The sequence below is a fragment of the Bos indicus genome, chromosome 3 (assembly GCF_029378745.1).
Source record: "Bos indicus isolate NIAB-ARS_2022 breed Sahiwal x Tharparkar chromosome 3, NIAB-ARS_B.indTharparkar_mat_pri_1.0, whole genome shotgun sequence".
In the NCBI taxonomy this organism is placed as follows: domain Eukaryota; kingdom Metazoa; phylum Chordata; class Mammalia; order Artiodactyla; family Bovidae; genus Bos; species Bos indicus.
The window spans coordinates 75,777,781-75,800,813 of NC_091762.1; the positions used below are offsets into that span (position 1 = coordinate 75,777,781).

Sequence of the window (23,033 nt, forward strand, 5' to 3'; positions counted from 1 at the left end):
GCCCCACTGTCTCCTTTCCAGGGATGTGGATGGGGTTATCTGATTGGTAAGTTCTGAAGAAGACATTTTGGGTCCACATCGCCTTCCACTGACCAGCTGCTGGGGGCTTCCCTTCTCATCACCCCGAGTGGCTATCTGCATCCGGACTCCCTGGAGAGCTGATTCCCATGTCTACTGATGGAGGCAGCAAGTGGATGTGCCAGGGGTCTCTCAGAGGGACCCCCGGCCCTTAGGAAGGTGGCTCTGGGAGTCCAGGTCTATGGTTTGAGGCCAGGAAGCCTTGAACTTGGGCCTGCTTGGTCAGGATCCATGTCATCTCCCCAGAAGATCCCCCTACTGCAATGTTCTCCAGGTCTGCCCATGAGAGCAGGTCAGGCTGGTCCCCCATAGAACAGGGATATAGCACCCATTCACATGTGGCCTTAGAGCTGTGTGCAGAGCTGGCGGACCGGGGTGTGTGTCTGTTTCTGCAGCCAAGAGTATCCTGAGCAGGACCCTGCTTTTGTAGATAGCTCTGTGGTCTCAGAGGACTTCCCAGGTGGCGCTAGTGGTAAAGAGCCCTCCTGCCAGTGCAGGAGACCTAAGAGATGTGGGTTTGATCCTTGGGTTGGGAAGATCCCCTGGAGGAGAGCATGGGACCCCACTCCAGTATTCTTGCCTGGAGAATCCCATAGACAGAAGAGCCTGGCAGATTGCAGTTCATGGGGTCACAAAGAGTCAGACATGACTGGAGCGACTTAACACACGCTGAAGAAGAATTGGGCACAGATGCTGTGTTCAGAACCCCTCTCTTCCCTCCTAGCACCAGCCTAGGACATCTGGTTTTGCCCTGCAAGTTTCCACCTATACATCAATATGCCCCATGGAATGAAGTTACATGAGCTAATTCTTAGGAAGATTATGGGGGCCAGGCACATCAGCCACATCCTCCAATGTCAGTTTTATCAGTAATAAAAATAAGTAGGCAAAAAGTAAATTTTGGTGATGCAAATGGCACTTGGAAAAGTTTTTGATGGGACCAGGGCATGGAGTCATGGTCTTTCAGTATTAGCAAGTAGGATATGTAAGATTTGATTGGGGGGTTTCTGCAACTCACAGCACTCTTATTCCCGAGCAAATGGTTGTTTTTGTGCAGATGGGGCTGTTTTATCAACACTATATTGACCTTGATGATTGTATTGGGCACTGGCCACAGTGTTTAAGCTGTTGCAGTTAGACCTCGAGCTCTGGGCTTGATCCTCACATAAGCACTGTCCATGGCCTTATAAATCAGAGAACTCTCAATGTGGATGTTCCCACAGAAGAGTAGTGCATTTGATTAGCAAACAAATGAAAAGTAACAAGGAGTCCCTATAATGAAGAGAATCTGTCCTCTCCTAGGCGGAATTGAGAAAGATCACAAATGTGTCATTGAAATGACTGCATATATAAAGGCCACACACAGAAATAATAAAGTCTGTTTGGAGCACCTGGTCTGTAAGAATTGAGTTTGTTAAGGTATCCAGGGGGAATTGGAATGGTATGAAAAGGAACATGTTTTAGCTTTATTATTATAACAGAAGAAATACAAAAATAAAAACAAAATAAAGAAAAACTGACTAATTACATTGGAGGAACAGAGAGTTTTCCTTAGGAGAAATATTGAGATTTTATAGGATATATTAGACAGACAGGGAGAAGAAAATGGGAACTTTCAGGCCAAGAGAATCAAATATTAAAAATAAACAGATAGACCTAGCTCTGATGAATTTTAAAAGAGAAAGTAGAAAAGCAAGAGATATTTCAGTTGTACCAAGTCAAACAGTTATGACTGTAGCCTAAAGAAATCTAATCAAAGCAGAGACAGAATTTCAGAGAGCAATCTGGAATGAATTCCCAAGAGATGGCAGGGTCTGAGAAACTACAGAGGATGTAGCCTTTCAAAGCTGTAGATAAAGACTCCAGAATGACAGCAACTGGGAACTACAACTCAAAGAAAGCGGACACAATACCAAAGCATCCACAAAATCTGGACAAATTTAAGGATAGAAAAGTATATTTAAAGCATTATTAGGTGAGTTTCAAAGTGACAAAATCATTATAAGTGAAGGTATAGGCATTGTCTTACCCTAAGGAAACACTCCAGAAATTTATACAGTTATCTGTTTAAAGGAAGATCCAGGGCTTCCCTGGTAGCTCAGACTGTAAAGAACTCATCTGCAATGAGGGAGATCTGAGTTCATTCCCTGGGTTGGGAACGTCCCCTGGAGAAGGGAACGGCTATCCACTCCAGTAGTCTTGTCTGGAGAATTCCATGGACAGAGGAGCCTAGCAGACTACAGTCCATGGGGTTGCAAAGAGTCGGACACGACTGAGCAACTTTCACTTGCACTTCTTTTCAAAGGAGACATATCGCAGGAAAAGGCATGCAGAACAATAAGAGGTGGAGTCTCGGCTTGATTTTGATCCTGATTTCACGGGAAATTTCTCCCTCAGTGTGATTATCCAACCCAGACAAGTGAGGATGAATATGATTTCTTTGAATAGTGAATTCTTTTGAAAGACTCAGAATTTATTGATTTAATAGCTCTCATACCGAAGACCTCATGAGATGAAGTTTAGGAAAATATATTACAAAAAATATATTTGAGTCCAAAAGCAGTGAAAACCTAAAAACCAAAGTACTAGGAAATAGTTATAGTTTTACATTATTAAAGAAAGAAATAGATCAATAGACCCAGGAGACGCCAAAGCCTCCGGAAGTCTCCTTCTATGGTGGCCCGGCCCCCTGGTTGAGAAAGAAGGGCCCCTCAGAAGTGCACAGGGAGGTCCTGCACTCAGCACCCCAAGTCAAGGCCGACTTGTGGACAAAAAAAAAAGAAAGAAATAGATCAACATAGGAACAATTTAAATTCTTAGAAACTCAGTTCAGACCCCTGAAATAGAGTTGTCAGATTTAGAAATAAAAAAAAAAAAAAGACACTGTAATGGTTGATTTTCCAGGTCAAACTGATTGGGCCACAATGCCTAAATATTTGGTCAGACAGTATTCTGGAGGCTTCTGTGGGGGTGTTTTTGGATGAGATTTATATTAAATTAGTAGAATTTTGGTAAAACCAATTACCCTCCATAAGGAGTGTGTGCGTACATGTGCACTCAGTCATGTCCGACTCTTTGCAACCCAGGGACTGTGGCATGCCAGACTCTTCTGTCCGTGGAAATTTCCAGCAAGAATACTGCAGTGGGTTGTCATTTCCTACTCCCCACATCTTCCCGACCCAGGGACTGAATCTATGTCTCTTGTGTCTCCTGCATTGGCAGGCAGATTCCTTACCTCTGGCACCATCTGGGAAGCCATAATGAGTGTGAGCCTCATCCAATCAGTTGAAGTTATTTCTAGAAAATGCCTGACTTTTCCAAAGAAAGAAGAAATTCTGCTAACAGATGGACTTTTATATATCAGTTTCTTCTTGGTTCTTCAGCCTGAAGATTTTGGACTTGCCAGCCAAAATAATCAGGTGAGCCAATTCCTTTAAAATACACACACACACACTATATATACATCCTATTATTTCTGTTTTTCTGTAGAATCCAAACACCCTTATCTGAGTTTCAGATAAAGAATAATATTTTCATTTTAAATGTGCTCTAAATGTTAAACAAGATACAAAAATGTATTTGTTGTGTATATGAATTCAAATTTATCCAGGTGCCTTGCCAAAGAATTGTTGCTTTTGAACTGTGGTGTTGGAGAAGACTCTTGAGAGTCCCTTGGAATGCAAGGAGATCCAACCAGTCCATCCTAAAGGAGATCAGTTCTGGGAGTTCATTGGGAGGACTGATGTTGAAGCTGAAACTCCAATACTTTGGCCACCTGATGCGAAGAGAAGACTCATTTGAAAAGACCCTGATGCTGGGAAAGATTGAGGACAGGAGGAGAAAGAGGCAACAGAGGATGAGATGGCTGGATGGCATCACTGACTCAATGGACATGGGTTTGGGTGGACTCTAGAAGTTGGTGATGGACAGGGAGGCCTGGTGTGCTGCAGCTCATGAGGTCGCAAAGAGTCCGACACAACTGAGCGACTGAAGTGAACTTGTATTCTATCTGGCAACATTAACCTAAAATCAGTAAGACAATAGAAAGATATGAAGCACTAAGTGCCTACTTTACTTCTGTGAAAAAGATAATACAGAGATTCCACTCAAGGCCTTCCCAGAACAATCCAATGTTGAAGAAAGAAAGTTTCTTGAAAGAACAGACACTTAGCCTCATTAAGTCCCTAGAGGTACATATTTCTGAAGAAACAACAGCTAATTTAGGCCAGGAATGTGCTGAGGTTAATTCTCTAGATGAAACAGATGACAATGCCAGCAGGTATAAAGGTCTAAGCAATTCCATGGTCTTCCTGGTGGTTCAAATGGTAAAGAATCTGACTGCAAAGCAGGAGACCTGGGTTCAATCCCTGAGTTTGGATGATCCCCTGGAGAGGAGAATGGCTACCCACCGCAGTATTCTTGCCTCTCCCATGGACAGAGGAGCCTGTCAGGCTACAGTTCATTGAATCCTAAGAGTCAGACATGACTGAGCGACTAACAACAACAAGCAATTCCATAGCACTACACGTGGCAAAAGGCACTAGGGTTCTAGAACTAAAGACATTTGCTCATCAGACTTTGTTGAAACCACACCATTAGTCAGACTCACATTCAGCCCATATCTGGCACTCAAAAAGGCAACAATTTTTAAAGGTTTGAAAATATTGCATGGGAAAAAAAGTGAAAGTTTTAGTAACTCAGTTATGCCCAACTATGCATGATGCCAAAATTAACCTCTGGATGGGAGGGTTCTTCCAGTTAAATTTAAATACAGGAGTCAAAGAGTTTAAACTGGTGTGGCTAACTCCTTTATCTATTTGTGAAGTTCTACATATTCTGGTCTTCCTACTTAAAATGCTCTCAAATCTCTATCTAATCATAAACCCTTTAACTTTGCTCTTTGTTCCACAACATGAATCACCTTCTATGGATTATAACTTACTTATTTTGTTTAATGTCTGTTTTCCCCAACAAGAGCATAACTTTGTTGAGACTAGAAATGTTTGCCTTTTTTGATTTTTAAATTTTTTGTCACTATGTATCACAAACACCCAGAACAGGGAGACAGACACACATGTGCACTCAAACAGTAGATATTTGTTGGATAAATGAATGTAGTTTAATCATATTGCAGAAACCTTGCTAATCATGTAGAGCATTATTTGGATAATAAGTAGAACATGAAGTGTTAAGACTTTGGTTTACAGTGGTCTTGGAGTTAAATCTACATTTCTTCACCTCTCTGCCCCCAATGATACCAGAAGAGGTCATGAAAGAATAGCAGTTTGTATCTGGGAGAGATTGCCCTGATTAATTCCCCTCTAGTTGTCTAATGGTTTAATGTTTAAGCTCTGTAGCTTAAGACATAAAAATTATAAGCAACATTGCAAGTAGAGATATTTCTCCACTCACTCATTTTCTGTGTGGAGAGATTTTTCCAGCACTATAGACCTCTTATCTCTTTCCTAACTCTTACTAGAAAATGCAGTGATTTACCTTATTTGTAAATTTTGCAGAATTTGACATGTGTAAGCCAGCCCCTTCCTCCATCTTTCTTTGGGGTGAACCTGCTTTAGGGAAGACAAAGTACACTGATCTGTTTCTCAATGCTATACATTTTGTAGGAGGAATTCCCCACATGAGCAGGCCCATGGTATTCCTGAACTGCTGTGGCTGAGTTAAGTATGCATTTGGGTTAAGTATGCATTTGTAGTGAGAAGTCGATTGTTGTCAAACATCTCAGCTATGTCCTCCTATCCAGCTTTTAAAAGTAATGAAATTGATGCTTGATCTCTAACTTCCTGACATCTTGTCAATACCTTAATTGGTTCCAAAATTATTCTGGAAAACTGAAGTTATTTATTGGATTCCTTTGAACTCCAATAGGGGCTTCCCAGGTGGTGCTAGTGGTAAAGAACCTGCCTGCTTACGCAGGAGACATAAGAGATGCGGGTTGATCCCTGGGTCAGGAAGATCCCCTGGAGGAGGACATGACAATCCATTCCAGTATTCTTGCCTGGCACATCTCCATGGACAGACGAACCGGACGGGCTACAGTTCATAAGGTTACAAAAAACTTGGACACAATTGAAGCTACTTAGCACACACGGGCACAGACTCCAATAAATATCATGGCATGAATTGAGTTTCATCATTTATAGTTTGTTAATTTGGGGGGGTAAACTTTTATTAGAGTGATAATTGTATATCAAATAATATGCTTAATGCTAGTGGTAGATAAATGATTAAGATGTATCTGTCTGCTCTTAAGCAACTTAGAACCCAAATAGGAGGAAATAAACATGCAAGCAAATGGTAAAATACTGTGCTGTAGTTACTGCATTGTTAATCTGTGCACAGTGTTTCAGGGACCAATAGAAGGGCGTTCTTTCCTGTCATCTGCCAAGGAGAGAAGAAGAACCTTTCACAAAGGAAGAATAAATTAGTACAGTAGTTACTACTGAAATAAATGCAAGAATGTAGAAAGGACTGAAATTTTATGTGAAAATGTCTTTCACCAGATAACAGAACAAACCCTTAGCAAAAATACGTAGCAAGTGAATTTGTTTTCAAACTCCTCACCTATATAACCATTTTTTGACCTTTCCTTTTTCTTTCTGAGCATCCAAAGTTCTCTCAAGATTTGATTCTTTGCTGAGATTAGTTAGTTAGTTAAGTCGCTCAGTCGTGTCCAACTCTTTGCAACCCCATGGACTGTAGCCCACTAGGCTCCTCCGTCCATGGGATTCTCCAGGCAAGAATACTGGCGTGGGTTGTCATTTCCTTCTCCAGGGGATCTTCCCTACCCAGGGATCAAACCGAGGTCTCCTGCATTGCAGGCAGACGCTTTAACCTCTGAGCCGCCAAGGAAGCCCTTTGCTGAGATTAGTGATCTAAAATCACTTTTATGTTAGAGAGTCCTAAGATTTAACTAGTGTTACCCTTGAAGGAATTTGCATTTTAAAAATCCAGTGATGATTCAAGCCCTAATTCAAATGAATGGCTTGCTAAGCCAGAGGTGCCAGTAAAATTAGTGCTAGTGGATTTTTTCTAAAATTATATCTTAACATATAGTCTTGGGATAAATATAACTGCTGATAACTGAGAAAGCTGGTTTAAACCTATGGATATTCCAGAGAAGAATTCAAGACATATTTCTGCCTGAATTTCTGTTACCACCTTGAATAGAAAAGTTATCTAAAATATACCAATTTTGTAGTAAGCTTGCATGAGCTTGATTTCAATTTTTTAATTAGCCTAAGATTGTTCAGGCTATGAATCTAATTTAATCTAATCTCTCTTTAATCTTATCTTTATAATATCATGCCCAAACTATTAGTGAGTAACATGTATTAATTTCAAACTTGCTGATAAAATTCAAGTTAAAAATGCAACTTTGTTTCTTTGTTATGATACTGTATAGTCACAATCTAAGATATTAATACAAAAATCAAACAAATAATATTTTCAAGCTAATAAGAAATCACTGACCATTTGTTTCTTTTGAGTCCCCTGGTATGAAAATCATGTACATTATTCCTTTGACTTTTTTGTAGGACTTAAGAAATGGTCACTGTAAAGAAAGACCTCAGAAATGAGAAGTAGGAAAGACTAGTTTTCTAGAATGGATATGCCAAATTAAAGAGATAAACAGAGTTGAGTAGGAATCTGTAATTCAGCAACTCTGATGTTTTAGATACATGAGTGCTAGTTTCTAATTCTTTAAGCTACATGCACATGTTATAAACCTTTCTTTATATGATAATTTATGCTTAAAATGTTTTTTAAGAATTAGCAGGAATGATGCTAAAGCTGAAACTCCAGTACTTTGGCCACCTCATGCGAAGAGTTGACTCATTGGAAAAGACTTTGATGCTGGGAGGGATTGGGGGCAAGAGGAGAAGGGGATGACAGAGGATGAGATGGCTGGATGGCATCACTGACTCAATGGACATGAGTCTGAGTGAACTCCGGGAGTTGGTGATGGACAGGGAGGCCTGGCGTGCTGCGATTCATGGGGTCACAAAGAGTCAGACATGACTGAGCAACTGATCTGATCTGATCTAAATCCTGGAGAGCTAAAATGAGAGCATAGAATACTGTGTGTAGGCATATAACATGGAACAGTAGGAATAAGATAGCTTCTGGAGTCAAACTTAACATTTGCATCCCAGCTTTGGCACTGACTGGTTGTGTGACACTGCATGAATTATTTAACAAGTCTGAGATCCTACAGCCTCATCTATGTACATGAGGGCTAAGTCGGTTCAGTCGTGTCTGACTCTTTGCGACCCTATGGACTATAGCCCGCCAGGCTCCTGTGTCCATGGGATTCTCCAGGCAAGAATCCTGGAGTGGGTTGCCATGCCCTTCTCCAGGGGACATTCCAGACTCAGGAACTGAACCTGCATCTTCTGCAGCTTCTGCACTGCATGTGGATTTTTTACCACTGAGCCACTGAGGAGCCCCAGCCTCGTCTATACAGTTCAGTTCAGTTCAGTCACTCAGTCGTCTCCGACTCTTTGCAACCCCATGAATCGCAGCACGCCAGGCCTCCCTGTCCATCACCAACTCCCGGCGTTCATCCAGACTCACATCCATCGAGTCAGTGATGCCATCCAGCCATCTCATCCTCTGTCGTCCCCTTCTCCTCCTGCCCCCAATCCCTCCCAGCATCAGAGTCTTTTCCAATGAGTCAACTCTTCGCATCAGGTGGCCAAAGTACTGGAGTTTCAGCTTAAGCATCATTCCTTCCAAAGAAATCCCAGGGCTGATCCCCTTCAGAATGGACTGGTTGGATCTCCTTGCAGTCCAAGGAACTCTCAAGAGTCTTCTCCAACACCACAGTTCAAAAGCATCAATTCTTTGGTGCTCAGCCTTCTTCAGAGTCCAACTCTCACATCCATACATAACCACAGGAAAAACCATAGCCTTGATTAGACGGACCTTTGTTGGCAAAGTAATGTCTCTGCTTTTGAATATGCTATCTAGGTTGGTCATAACTTTCCTTCCAAGGAGTAAGCATCTTTTAATTTCATGGCTGCAGTCACCATCTGCAGTGATTTTGGAGCCCAAAAAAATACAATATAGCCAATAATTAAGCTTGACAAAAAGAAGGGCTGGAATGGAAGGGAGATGTAGAGGAAATGAGTTTCATTCCAAACAAGAAGGAAACTGTATTTTAAGAAAAGCTAAAGAGCAACTGAAGATAATGGAAACACAACTGCCCACAAATTATAGGGCTTAGATAGGAAAAAAGGGCTCTGCATGATAAATAGAGGCCTGGAAGTCACTTTAATATCACTGGGGGCTTCCGTAATGGCTCAGATGGTAAAGAATATACCTGCAATGCTGGAAAACTGAGCTCAATTCCTGGGTTGGGGAGATCCCCTGGAGAAGGGAATGGCTATCCACCCCAGTATTCTTGCCTAGAGAATTTTATGGACAGAGGAGCCTGGCAGGCTACAGTTCATGGGGTCCAAAGAGTCAGACATGACTAAGCAACTAACACTTTCACTTTCAGATTCCTGATCTGCCAAGTACCATCTCTTCTGTTTCTATTTTCCCATTCTTAGCTCTAAAACAATTTGGGATAGCTAAGTATACAGAGACAAATATATACTACAAGCAATAGTATGGGATATAATGTTGAGTAATTTTACCTTTTCCATTATACTAGGCCAAATGGCAAATACATTACCTCACTTTCATTACCTTACATTATCTATGCTATGCTAAGTTACTTCAGTCGTGTCCGACTCTGCGCGACCCCACAGACGGCAGCCCACCAGGCTCCCCCGTCCCTGGGATTCTCCAGGCAAGAACACTGGAGTGGGCTGCCATTTCCTTCTCCAATGCATGAAAGTGAAAAGTGAAAGTGAAGTCGCTCAGTCGTGTCTGACTCTTAGAGACCCCATGGATTGCAGCCCACCAGGCTCCTCCGTCCATGGGATTTTCCAAGCAAGAGTACTGGAGTGGGGTGCCATTGCCTTCTCCACATTATCTAGGATTACTTTTAATACTAAACCAACTCTTAAATGTGATTGGCCCAGTATAATAGGCTTAAGCCAATGAGTATATAGCATTCTTATGGTATCTAATGATGATACAGGGATAGGGATGTATACCAATTTAGGCTAATGAAAGGATAGGGAGTATTTTCTAGAGGCATCTAGGAAGTCTCCTAGCATAAACAGAAGCCTGGGAAAAGATAGTAACTCTTCCTCTGTGCACTGACATTGTTACGCACATGTACGAGTTCTATAACTACACAGCACGGTGCTACCACCGTAAAGGGTTACTTCAAATTTCCTTAGCAAATATGAACCCTCCCCCACCACCACTGCCTAAGCGCCCTGACCAAGTGAATGAGTTGACAGTAACACCAGGTCATCTACACCATACTGGAATCACTGGGACATAATTTGAAACAGGAACCTGGTAAAGAATCCAAGTATCCAGAGACCCATCACAAACTTGAGATGAAGTCAGTGAGAAGAAGGGTAGGCTTAGGATCTTTTAAATTAATGTACCCCACTTCTTAATTGCATTTAGTATTCCCTATTTCTCTACCCTGTTCACTGTAAATCATCCAAGGGCTTGACTGGTTTTCAAGCCTTGATTCACTGACACATATTTAGTGTGAAATTCTTAAAAAGGATGGTTTCTGAACAAGAACATTAAAATAGGAAACACAATCCCAAAAGAAGGGGTAGACAGATAAAAAGCAAGAGCAATCACAGCAAAGTGAAAGGTGACAACCTGATATGGAGGGACGCCCAGATAGAATTCTAGATAGGAACTGACATTTACAAAACTGTCCTTGAGTCATCAGGGAAAATGAACATTAAATGGACATTAAATCATGTTCAATAACTTCTAATATGAAAGCAAGAACTTGACTAATTATCATGATTTTTACTAAACTGGTTAATACAAGAATATTTTGACATTTTGTATAAATAATGAAGTAAGCATCTGTATTGAGAATGTACATACACCAAGGAACTGCAGGAAATCTCTAGATCCTAAATGTGGCCCTCAGCTAGACTCTTGGTCATAAAAAAATCTAGACTCTTGGTCATACAGCCATAAGAAAGAAAATTCTGCCAACAGCCTAAGTAAGTTTAGAAGTGGCCTCTTCCCCTACTGAGCTCATGATGAAACGTCAGCCTGGTGAAGCTCTGAGGCAGAGAACCTAGCTAAGCCCCACCTGGATTCTTGATCCAAAGAAATTGAGATAAACTGTTTTTTAGGACAGTAAATTTGTGGTAATTTATTACAAAGCAATATAAAATTAATACAGCATCATGAAGAGATTATGGCTGGTCTGAATAAAAGCTGTCTCAGCAGAGTGATTGAATAGGAGCCAGACTGCATTGATTTGGAGGAGTGAGAGGAGGGTAAGTGGAGTGAGCATAGATGACTCTTTAGAGAGGTTTGCCTGGGGACAGAAGGAGAACGTAGGGCTGTAGCTGAATGGTACTTTGGTTTTGAGGACAAAGTTTTTATTTTTGTTTTTTTTATGGGAAGTAACTTGAGCATATTTAAAAGTCTGCCTTTTTGAAGGATCAATTTTTACTCGATTCTTGAAAATTTGTACTTGATTCTTGAAAATTTGCTTGGCTATGCTAAATGCAGCATAGCTAGATATAACTTACATGAAATAACTGGTTAAAAGTAATATGTCTGGTGACCTAATATCAATATTAACATTGAAAATATTGTAAATGATTATAAAAGAAAGTAGTATAAATTCTGTTATTCAGCAAATAATAGAATTTGTTTGCAAAACTTCAAATGAAAGAGGGCTTCCTTGCATTTGGAGGATCCTATCGACTGATATCACACACACACATTGTCAGAGTCAAGTTCCACTATTCTTTCAATTCTCAGCAAAGGGAAGCCAGTCTTATTTGACTTTCTATGATGATTCCTGCTGAGCTATTCCAAATCCTGAAAGATAATGCTGTGAAAGTGCTGCACTCAATATGCCAGCAAATTTGAAAAACTCAGCAGTGGCCACAGGACTGGAAAAGGGCAGTTTTCATTCCAATTGCAAAGAAAGGCAATGCCAAAGAATGCTCAAACTACCACACAATTGCACTCATCTCACACACTAGTAAAGTAATACTCAAAGTTCTCCAGGCCAGGCTTCAGCAATATGTGAACCGTGAACTTCCTGATGTTCAAGCTGGTTTTAGAAAAGGCAGAAGAACCAGAGATCAAATTGCCAACATCTGCTGGATCATGGAAAAAGCAAGAGAGTTTCAGAAAAGCATCTATTTCCACTTTATTGACTATGTCAAAGCCTTTGACTGTGTGGATCACAATAAACTGTGGAAAATTCTGAAAGAGATGGGAATACCAGACCACCTGATCTGCCTCTTGAGAAATTTGTATGCAGGTCAGGAAGCAACAGTTAGAAGTGGACATGGAACAACAGACTGGTTCCAAATAGAAAAAGAAGTTCGTCAAGGCTGTATATTGTCATCCTACTTATTTAACACATGCAGAGTACATCATGAGAAACGCTGGGCTGGAAGAAACACAAGCTGGAATCGAGATTGCTGGGAGAAATATCAAAAACCTCAGATATGCAGATGGCACCACCCTTATGGCAGAAGGTGAAGAGGAACTCAAAAGCCTCTTGATGAAAGTGAAAGTGGAGAGTGAAAAAGTTGGTTTAAAGCTCAACATTCAGAAAACAAAGGTCACGGCATCTGGTCCCATCACTTCATGGGAAATAGATGGGGAAACAGTGGAAACAGTGTCAGACTTTATTTTTTTGGGGCTCCAAAATCACTACAGAAGGTGACTTCAGCCATGAAATTAAACGATGCTTACTCCTTGGAAGGAAAGTTGTGACCAACCTAGATAGCATATTCAAAAGCAGAGACATTACTTTGCCAACAAAGATTCCTCTAGTCAAGGCTATGGTTTTTCCTGTGGTCATATACGGATGTGAGAGTTGGACTGTGAAGAAGGCTGAGCACCGAAGAATTGATGCTTTTGAACTGTGGAGAAGACTCTTTAGAGTCCCTTGGACTGCAAGGAGATCCAACCAGTCCATTCTGAGGGGGATCAGCCCTGGGATTTCTTTGGAAGGAATGATGCTAAAGCTGAAACTCCAGTACTTTGGCCACCTGATGCGAAGAGTTGACTCATTGGAAAAGACTCTGATGCTGGGAGGGATTGGGGGCAAGAGGAGAAGGGGATGACAGAGGATGAGTTGGCTGGATGGCATCACTGACTCAATGGACATGAGTCTGAGTGAACTCCAAGAGTTGATGATGGACAGGGAGGCCTGGCGTGCTGCGATTCATGGGTTCGCAAAGAGTCGGACACGACTGAGCGACTGATCTGATCTCTGATGATGATTTTCTAAGGTGGCAGCTTTCCACAGGAGCTGACCTGTAAGTCTTGATCTAGATCCCATGTTGAATTTGTAGAATTATGAGGAAAGACCATGAGACAAATGACTATCTAACAGAAATTACTATCTAACACTGCTGCAAGAATTCCAGCTTTGTGTCATTTGTTTACAACCTGTTCCTTATGGTTTATTATTATTTCTAAAAATAGTAGTCATAACTTCCCTATATTTTCATTTCTATGATCAAAACATGCTTTGCTATCCTCAAATGGTTAACTGAAAATAAGCACTGCAATAATAGATGAAGAGGAAAAAAGCAAGAAAGAAGAAAACTCACCACATCCCAAGTTCTATACCAGATACTTAATATAAATTGTCCTTAATTCACCAAACAAACTTTCAAGGAAGACTCTTTAATTATCCTCATTTTTCAAATAAGCAGACTGACTCATTTAGATTAAGAAAATAATACCCAGGGTCCTGCATCTGATCATATTGTGTCACATTAAAGAATAAATCCCTGTGTGTAACTTTAGAGTTAATGTCTTGATTAACTACTGTATTGCTCTCATTCTAAAAAAGAGGATTCTTAGGGAATTAACAGCAGTCAACACAAGACAAGAAGAACTATGTATTAAACTAACAGGGAATAATGCGAGAGAATATTACTTTGTATGTTTCTCATTCCTCATTATGTCCTTCCATGGTCAACAACATAGTCAATCCAGTTGAGCTCCTGTAGTGATATTTCAAAAATTGTCCTGACTGCCATGATCAGTTGTTGAGGATTTGCTTGTTATAACAGAATAAATAGTTTTTTTAAAATGTACCTTACATTAAACAACAAAGACTTAGCTCTGAAATATGTCTATTATTATTATTAGTCTTTTGTAACCATGGTAATTTAATATCATCTTACAGCCAATCACTTGACTTAGGCTAGTGTTTTTTAGGTTTGAGCTTGCATCAGAATCTCCTCTAGGGCTTCTTCAAAACACACAGATTATAGGACTTGACTCTCAGCTGTTTGGATTCAGTAGATGTGGGTTGTAGACTTTAAAATTTGTGTTTCAATGACACATTCCCAGGTGCTGTTGCTGGTCTGGAGACCACACTTTGAGACCCACTGACCTAGACAAGGGTTTTAAAACCTTTTTGTGGAAAGAATCAGGTAAATACTTTTGGCTTTGTGGACCATATAGTTTCTGTCACAACTGCTCAACTTTTCATTTGTTGTGGAAAGCAGCCATACATAATTCCTAAATGAACAGAGATGGCTGTGTTTCAGTAAAATTTTATTACAGAAAGAGGCATCAGGATATATTTGGACTGTAGCTGCTCAACCTCTGGGTTAGACCAACTCAGTATAACAGGCCTGAAAAATGACTTTATATATACTAAATATACTATGTGACTCCAAGAGAATCAACTATAGCTTTATTTGCAAAACCCCTTCTACGTTTCTAAATAAAACCTGCAGAACTATAACAGAGACTAAGTTGATTGTGTTAAACCATCATAGAGGAGAAATCCTGGTGAACCCAATAAAGAAGCAATAGTTTTCTGCACGAGTCTGCATTTTACAAACAGTTTTTGTTTTAACATGCCCATTAACTATATCTTCACTTTCAAATTTTAGTTTTACTTGGATATTGTTTATAATGTTGGAAGTTATAAGTATACCAAAATGAAACACTATATCGAATGACATAGATGCCAACCCAATCAGATCTATTGACTTTCTAATAAAATGAAAGAAAACAAAAACACACTGCTTGCCATGAGTGTGCCCAGATTTAATATATTTGATCTTCACCCAGAATAGTGTACTTCAAACTAATTTAAAATACCAATACAACCTTAAAAGTCTACTAAATTGTTTATGCCAACGAATCCACTGCATTAGCTCTATCCTTAACACAATGTAAATTCCTGTAAAAATACATCATTCAGATAAATTTTTGTCATAATGAATTGCGATTTAGTTCCCTGAAAATAACCAGATGCAAATGCCATGAGAAAAGCTAGAATTATGGGTCAGCATATAAACTTAAAATACAAATATTATTATAAAAACATCTCCAACAATGTTATAGACTAGAAACATTTAGACAAGATATTTGCAATTATATATTGTAACATTTCGATAACTTAAAGATGGATTAAAATGGTTTTATGAGGGAATACATGACTCCTTGTTCAAAATCTGTTCCTAAATTCAATTAATTCAAATATTTCATTTTGAACAATGGATTTATATTTGCCACTAGACATTTATTCTTTAGACTAATGCTGTGGTTTTCAAAGAGTCCTTGGTTTCTTGTTGTTTTGTTTTGTTTTTTAAAGGTTGAAAGAGTACTGTGGTCAAACGAAACTGGAAAATGTTCATTTAAAACAAATTTAAAAATTTGTTAACTTCTTTGGAAGCAATATTCATGGAACATATGTCTAAGAAAGATGTGATAAACTGTGCGGCCTTTTCCAATCTCATTTGAACACAGAACAAAATTATCAGTACAGCATTTTGAAATACACAAGAAACAAAGAAAACAATGTTCTTAGTGCCTAAACCCAGGTACCATATATTTTTTACAGTAATTTCAATTAGATTCAACAAGTATTTGTTAAATACCTCTATTATTTGATCGATCACTTAAAGGTTAACATTGTAGTTTTGTTATGCTACTCACCTAAGTCTATCTAGAACAAAGTTAATCCTATTAAACATACTTACACTCCTCTTCAGGCCTCTTCCGAAGTGCTGCACGAACTTCTTTACAAGGACTTCTCTGATATTGTGGGGGATTCCTTCCCCGTATTAAGTTCTCCATCCTATAGGAGGAAATTGAAAGGGTAGTTTAATGTAAAAATCTTGATACATTTTAAAAAATTAAATGATTTAGATCAAGAGTCAATGATTCAGGTATATAGAGACACTTAGTAGACCACATCCTTAAGAGAACTAAGCAAGGCGCAGGACAGTCGGGAGTGGCAGGGACTGTAGTAAACTGGAGAAGGCTTGACTTTTCTAAGGCATTCCAATTTCGAAAATATAGAAACCCATGTGGATGAAACTCATATGCACATTCTCCGATTAGGGACTCTTATGGGCTGAATGTTTGTATCCCTACCCCCTTCTACTCCTCCTACCTCCTACCTTCACAGGTTGAAACTCTAACCCCTAAAGTAACATCAAAATATTTTGATGTGGAACCCTTGAGAAGTAACTAGATTAGCTCAAGTCATGAGGGTGGTGCACATATAATGGAATTAGCAGTTTTATAAAATGAGGAAGACAGACTAGAGCTCCCTCTCCCCTGCATAGGAGGAGACAGTGAAAAGGCAGTCATCCACAAACCAGGAAGAGAGCTCTCGCCAGGCACCAACTCTGCTGGTGCCTCTATATTAGACTTCCAAGGCTCCAAAAGTGTGAGAAATACAGTTCTGTAGCTCAAGCCACCCAGTCCGTGGTATTTTGTTATAGTTACCTAAACTAAGTCAGAGACCCATTGACTAAAAAAGTGATTACTCACAAAGCAAACACATTTATTAAAAATCAGGTTACACTTTAGAAAGAAAGAACCTTTCACCAGCATTCTGAATACCAGCTTTCCAGAGTTTACTTGCTGATTTTCTCTGTGCCAATGATTAAATTGAGAAGGGTTTTCTAATTCTAAATTAATTGTGACTCCTTGAAAATATGGTTAATATAAAGTGCACTTCTCAGTTACTTTCAATGCTGACAACCAGAAAATAATAATAAATGGACCAAATGCAACTTGAGTTGGAATAATAAACAGAATATACTCTGTGATTAATATTTTCTGGTTTTAGTAAACCTTACAGTTTTGTGCTACTGTTGTACACTCTACTTATTTTGAAAACATTAAGCAACTATTGAGTGTTCAAGATTTGAAAATTCAGAACAAAACAGTGATATGTATCATTTTGAAAAAAAAAAAACCCATAAACTTATAAGAATCTGCTATATAACCCAGGGAACTCTACTTAATACTCTGTAATGGCCTACATAGGAAAAGAATATAACAAAAGAAAAGAAAATATAAACATAGCTTCTTAACATCTACATAATTATTCTAATAGAATACCACTGTGCTGGCTGATAGCGTATATTGAAAACAGCATGGTTGTCATGGGTTACAGTAGTGGAAGATCTCCTAAGGTGAGTGGTACAGAGACATATTTCTAGTGTCTAGAGAGGAAATTGGGAAAGGATGATCCAATAAAAGCAATAAGTAAAATGGACTGAAATATGAGTAAATAACATTTTTTGTACTGGAATAGTAATGTAATAGGGCTAGTAGTAAAGAAACTGCTGCCATTGCAGGAAACATCAGAGACCTGGGTTCAGTCCCTGGGTCAGGAAGATCCTCAGGAAGAGGGCATGGCAACCCACTCCAGTATTCTTGCCTGGAGAATCTCATGGACAGAGGAGCCTAGTGGGCTACAGTCCATAGGGTTGCAAACATCCAGACATGACTGAAGTGATTTAGCATGCATGCAGTAACGTAACACTATTCCTATGAGATGCTGTCACTGGTTCTAAAAATCACTTTTCCAAATATACTTACTGAAACCAATCTATTCATAGGTAAGGACTACTTTGTGTGTGTGTGTGTGTGTGTGTGTGTGTGTACTCACTCATATGCCCATGCTATGAATATAAAGTATAAGAAAATATTTCTCAATATGTGATAACTTGAAACAATTTCACTCAAAGCTCAAGTGAGAAAAAAGCTTATCATTGTATGATAATACGTTGTATAATCATACAATGACAGGTAAGAAAATGAAAATCTCAAGAGTTTAGGACATAGTTTGCTTTAATGTTATATATGAGGGGCAGGGTCTGAGCTTACGGGACCAACTCTGCAGTTTCAATATAAACCATGTAAATTATACAAAATGTTCTAGATTCTGACTCTTGAATTAATTCAATGCAGAATTTTGATTACATGTTTCAGCAAATGCATGAATTTTCATGATGATATAAAAATTCAAGTGAACTTATAATTAACCACTAGTAGTCACAAGTTGAAGATAGTAAACTACAACAAACGTAAACTACAACAAACATAACCTGCAAATGCAAGTATCTACACAAACTTATATGTCGAGTACATCATGAGAAATGCTGGGCTGGAGGAAGCACAAGCTGGACTCAAGATTGCCGGGGGAAATATCAATAACCTTAGATATGCAGATGACACCACATTTATGGCAGAAAGTGAAGAGGAACTCAAAAGCCTCTTGATGAAAGTGAAAGAGGAGAGTGAAAAAGTTAGCTTAAAGCTCAACATTCAGAAAACGAAGATCATGGCATCCGGTCCCATCACTTCATGGGAAATAGATGGGGAAACAGTGGAAACAGTGTCAGACTTTATTTTTGGGGGCTCCAAAATCACTGCAGATGGTGACTGAGCCATGGAATTAAAAGACGCTTACTCCTTGGAAGGAAAGTTATGACCAACCTAGAGAGAATATTGAAAAGCAGAGACATTACTTTGCCAACAAAGGTTCATCTAGTCACGGCTATCGTTTTTCCTGTGGTCATATATGGATGTGAGAGTTGTACTGTGAAGAAGGCTGAGCACCCAAGAATTGATGCTTTTGAACTGTGGTGTTGGAGAAGACTCTTGAGAGTTCCTTGGACTTCAAGGAGATCCAACCAGTCCATCCTCAAGGAGATCAGTCTTGGACATTCTTTGGAAGGAATGATGCTAAAGCTGAAACTCCAATACTTTGGCCACTTGATGTGAAGAGTTGACTCATTGGAAAAGACTCTGATGCTGGGAGGGATTGGGGGCAGGAGGAGAAGGGGATGACAGAGGACGAGATGGCTGGATGGCATCACCGACTTGATGGACATGAGTTTGGGTGAATTCTGGGAGTTGGTGATGGACAGAGAGGCCTGGTATACTGCAATTCATGGGGTTGCAAAGAGTCAGACACGACTGAGTGACTGAACTGAACTGAACACAAAATTATGATTTAATTTTAAAAACCAATTTTTAGTCATCATGATTTTACTAATGAGGGATGACAGCTTATTCTGGTTGGAAATCTATGTAAACCAATCTCTTAGATGGGTTATTAATTTTCTTTTTATGTATCAGACTATTGAATATATGAAAATGTAGTGGTCTAATTGATTTCCATGTAACTACATTTGAGGGTATGCCAGAAAAACTGAATGTATGTTAGAAAGTACTGCTAAGAATTCCAGGAGAGTTTCACTTACAATGGTTGCTAATTGGCATCAAAGATCATGAAGAATTATGGTGCCCAAATGTTGCATTATGGGAATGCTCACAAGTAGATATGCAAGAGATTATGCAGTATTAGTAAAGAAGTATTATTTAAGTGTGATGAGCCCAGGTTCTGGAATTGGACTGCCTGGGCTAAACTTCCATTCTATCTCTTAAAGAAATATTTCAGGGAAAGATACTTAGTTACTTTGGGGCTTTCCAGGTAGGGCTAATGGTAAAGAACCTTCCTCCCAATGCAGGAGACACAAGAGACATGGGTTTGATCCCTGGGTTGGGAGGATTCCTTGGAGAAGGGCATGGCAACCCACTCCAATATTCTTGACTGGAGAATCCCATGGATAGAGGAGCCTGGCTGGCTATAGACCATGGAGTAGCAAAGAGTTGGACATGACTGAAGTGACTTAGCACACACTCATGCATACTCATATATAAAAAGTATATGTTATATGTAAATATAATATTATACAAATATATATATTTGTAAAAATATGTATCTTCAAATTAACATATTGATTTTTTAAATCAATTAGTTATTTTAGAAATGCTTGCTTTCATTTGTGATATTTAAAATTTTTAGAACCAAGAAAAAGATAACTGGGGTCAAAGAAACTCACTATAAACTATGTATACAACACAGTAATAGAAGACTATAAATTAAAATAGCATTAAAAGTTGTCAGAATGCTAAGTGTTATTATACCCAGTGGGAAATATACTTTGAATCAAATTAAATGTGTTACACAGTAATGCTCATGTCCAAGCTAATATAACTGTGAGATTTCCACCCTCTTGAGACTATACTTCTGGCTACTTGAACTCTCTACCAGATGACCAGTGTCATCTATGATCTACAGTTTGCATTAAATGGTCAGACAAAATGACCAAGAATGAAGCCTTGGAGCACAGCCAGGACATAGCAAAGATGCTATTCTAGCTACTCTCAAGCTTGGCATGTCACCAGCGGGAGTGTGTTAACAGTGCCAGCAAGGAGAGATTAAGTGTGATGACCACAGGCAAGACAGATGCTCTAACAACTCATTGAAGAGATCTGGAAAGTGCAGCCTACATGTCAACTGCTGGGAAGAAATAGGGGCAGCCAGATTGGTATCAAACAGCATGAAAAAGCAATCAGAGGTCATGAGCAACCATGTCCTCAACTCTCTTGGCAGTATCTCCAAAATATAGGTCAAAAATTATCTGAGAAACTTTATATAATACAGATTCCCCCATTTCAGTACTGAAGATTTCCATTCAATAAGCTGGGGTCAGGTCCAGGTAGATATATTTTTTTTAACATTAATTGAGTGAGTACATCAAGATTGTATATTATCACCCTGCTTATTTAACTTATATGCAGAGTACCTCATGCAAAATGCCAGGCTGTATGAAGCACAAACTGGAATCAAGTTTGCCAGAAGAAATATCAATAACCTCAGAAATGCAGATGACATCACCCTTATGGCAGAAGGTGAAAAGGAACTAAAGAGCCTCTTGATGAAGGTGAAAGAGGAGAGTGAAAAAGCCGGTTTAAAGTTCAACATTCAAAAACCGAAGATCACAGCATCTGGTCGCATCACTTCATGGCAAATAGATGGGGGAACAATGGAAAAAGTAACAGACTTTCTTTTCTTGGGCTCCAAAATCACAGCAGATGATGACTGCAGCCATGAAATTAAAAGATGCTTGCTCCTTGGAAGAAAAGTTATGACAAACATAGACAGTACACTATAAACCAGAGACATTACTTGGCAAACAAAGGTCGATATGGTCAAAGCTATGATTTTTCTAGTAGTCATGTTTGAATGTGAGAGTTGAACTATAAAGATAGCTGAGCACTGAAGAATTTATGCTTTTGAACTGTGTTGTTGGGGAAGACTCTTGAGAGTCCCTTGGACTGCAAGATCAAACCAGTCAATCCTAAAGCAAATCAGTCCTGAATATTCTTTGGAAGGATTGATGCTGAAGCTGAAACTCCAATACTTTGGCATCTGATGGGAAGAGCTGACTCATTAGAAAATACACGGATGCTGGCAAAGATTGAAGGCAGGAGAAGGGGACAACAGAAGACGAGATGGTTGGATGGAATCACGAACTCAATGGACATGAATTTGAGCAAGCTCTAGGAGATGGTGAAGGACAGAGAAGTCTGGCTTGCTGCAGTCCATTGGGTTGCACAGTCGGACACGACTGAGTGACTGAACAACAACAAAAAGTGCTTCTAAAACAGCCTTCAATTCAGTTCAGTTCAGTCTCTCAGTCGTGTCCAACTCTTTGCAACCCCATGAATCACAGCACACCAGGCCTCCTGTCCTTCACCAACTCTCGGAGTTCACTCAGACTCACGTCCATCGAGTCAGTGATGCCATCCAGCCATCTCATCCTCTGTCATCCCCTTCTCCTCCTGTCCCCAATCCCTCCCAGCATCAGAGTCTTTTCCAATGAGTCAACTCTTCGCATGAGGTGGCCAAAGTACTGGAGTTTCAGCTTTAGCATCATTCCCTCCAAAGAACACCTAGGGCTGATCTCCTTCAGAATGGACTGGTTGGATCTCCTTGCAGTCCAAGGGACTCTGAAGAATCTTCTCCAACACCACAGTTCAAAAGCATCAATTCTTCAGCACTCAGCCTTCTTCACAGTCCAACTCTCACATCCATACATGACCACTGGAAAAACCATAGCCTTGACTAGACAGTACTTTGTTGGCAAAGTAATGTCTCTGCTTTTCAGTATGCTATCTAGGTTGCTCATAACTTTCCTTCCAAGGAGTAAGCATCTTTTAATTTCTTGGCTGCGGTCACCATCTGTAGTGATTTTGGAGCCCCCAAAAATAAAGTCTGACACTGTTTCCACTGTTTCCCTATCTATTTCCTATGAAGTGATTGGACCAGATGCTATGATCTTTGTTTTCTGAATGTTGAGCTCTAAGCCAACTTTTTCACTCTCCTCTTTCACCTTCATCAAGAGGCTTTTTAGTTCCTCTTCACTTTCTGCCATAAGGGTGGTGTCATCTGCATATCTGAGGTGACTGATATTTCTCCCGGTAATCTGGATTCCCGCTTGTGCTTCATCCAGCCAAGCATTTCTCATGATGTACTCTGCATATAAGTTAAATAAGCAGGGTGACAATATACAGCCTTGATGTACTCCTTTTCCTATTTGGAACCAGTCTGTTGTTCCATGTCCAGTTCTAACTGTTGCTTCCTGACCTGCATGCAAATTTCTCAAGAGGCAGGTCAGGTGGTGTGGTATGCCCATCTCTTTCAGAATTTTCCACAGTTTACTGTGATCCAC

General features: G+C 39.6%; 1 protein-coding gene across 8 annotated transcripts in view; it reads right to left on the reverse strand.

The window, feature by feature from the left end:
* The window catches only part of LRRC7 (leucine rich repeat containing 7), a 631,844-nt gene that overhangs the window by 492,349 nt on the left and 116,462 nt on the right, over window positions 1–23,033 (reverse strand). For all 8 annotated transcript variants that reach the window (XM_070786332.1, XM_070786329.1, XM_070786328.1 and 5 more), the window contains exon 2: window positions 16,188–16,285. In XM_070786332.1, coding sequence (XP_070642433.1) covers window positions 16,188–16,285 — 98 coding nt within the window. The remainder of the gene's footprint in view (window positions 1–16,187; window positions 16,286–23,033) is intronic.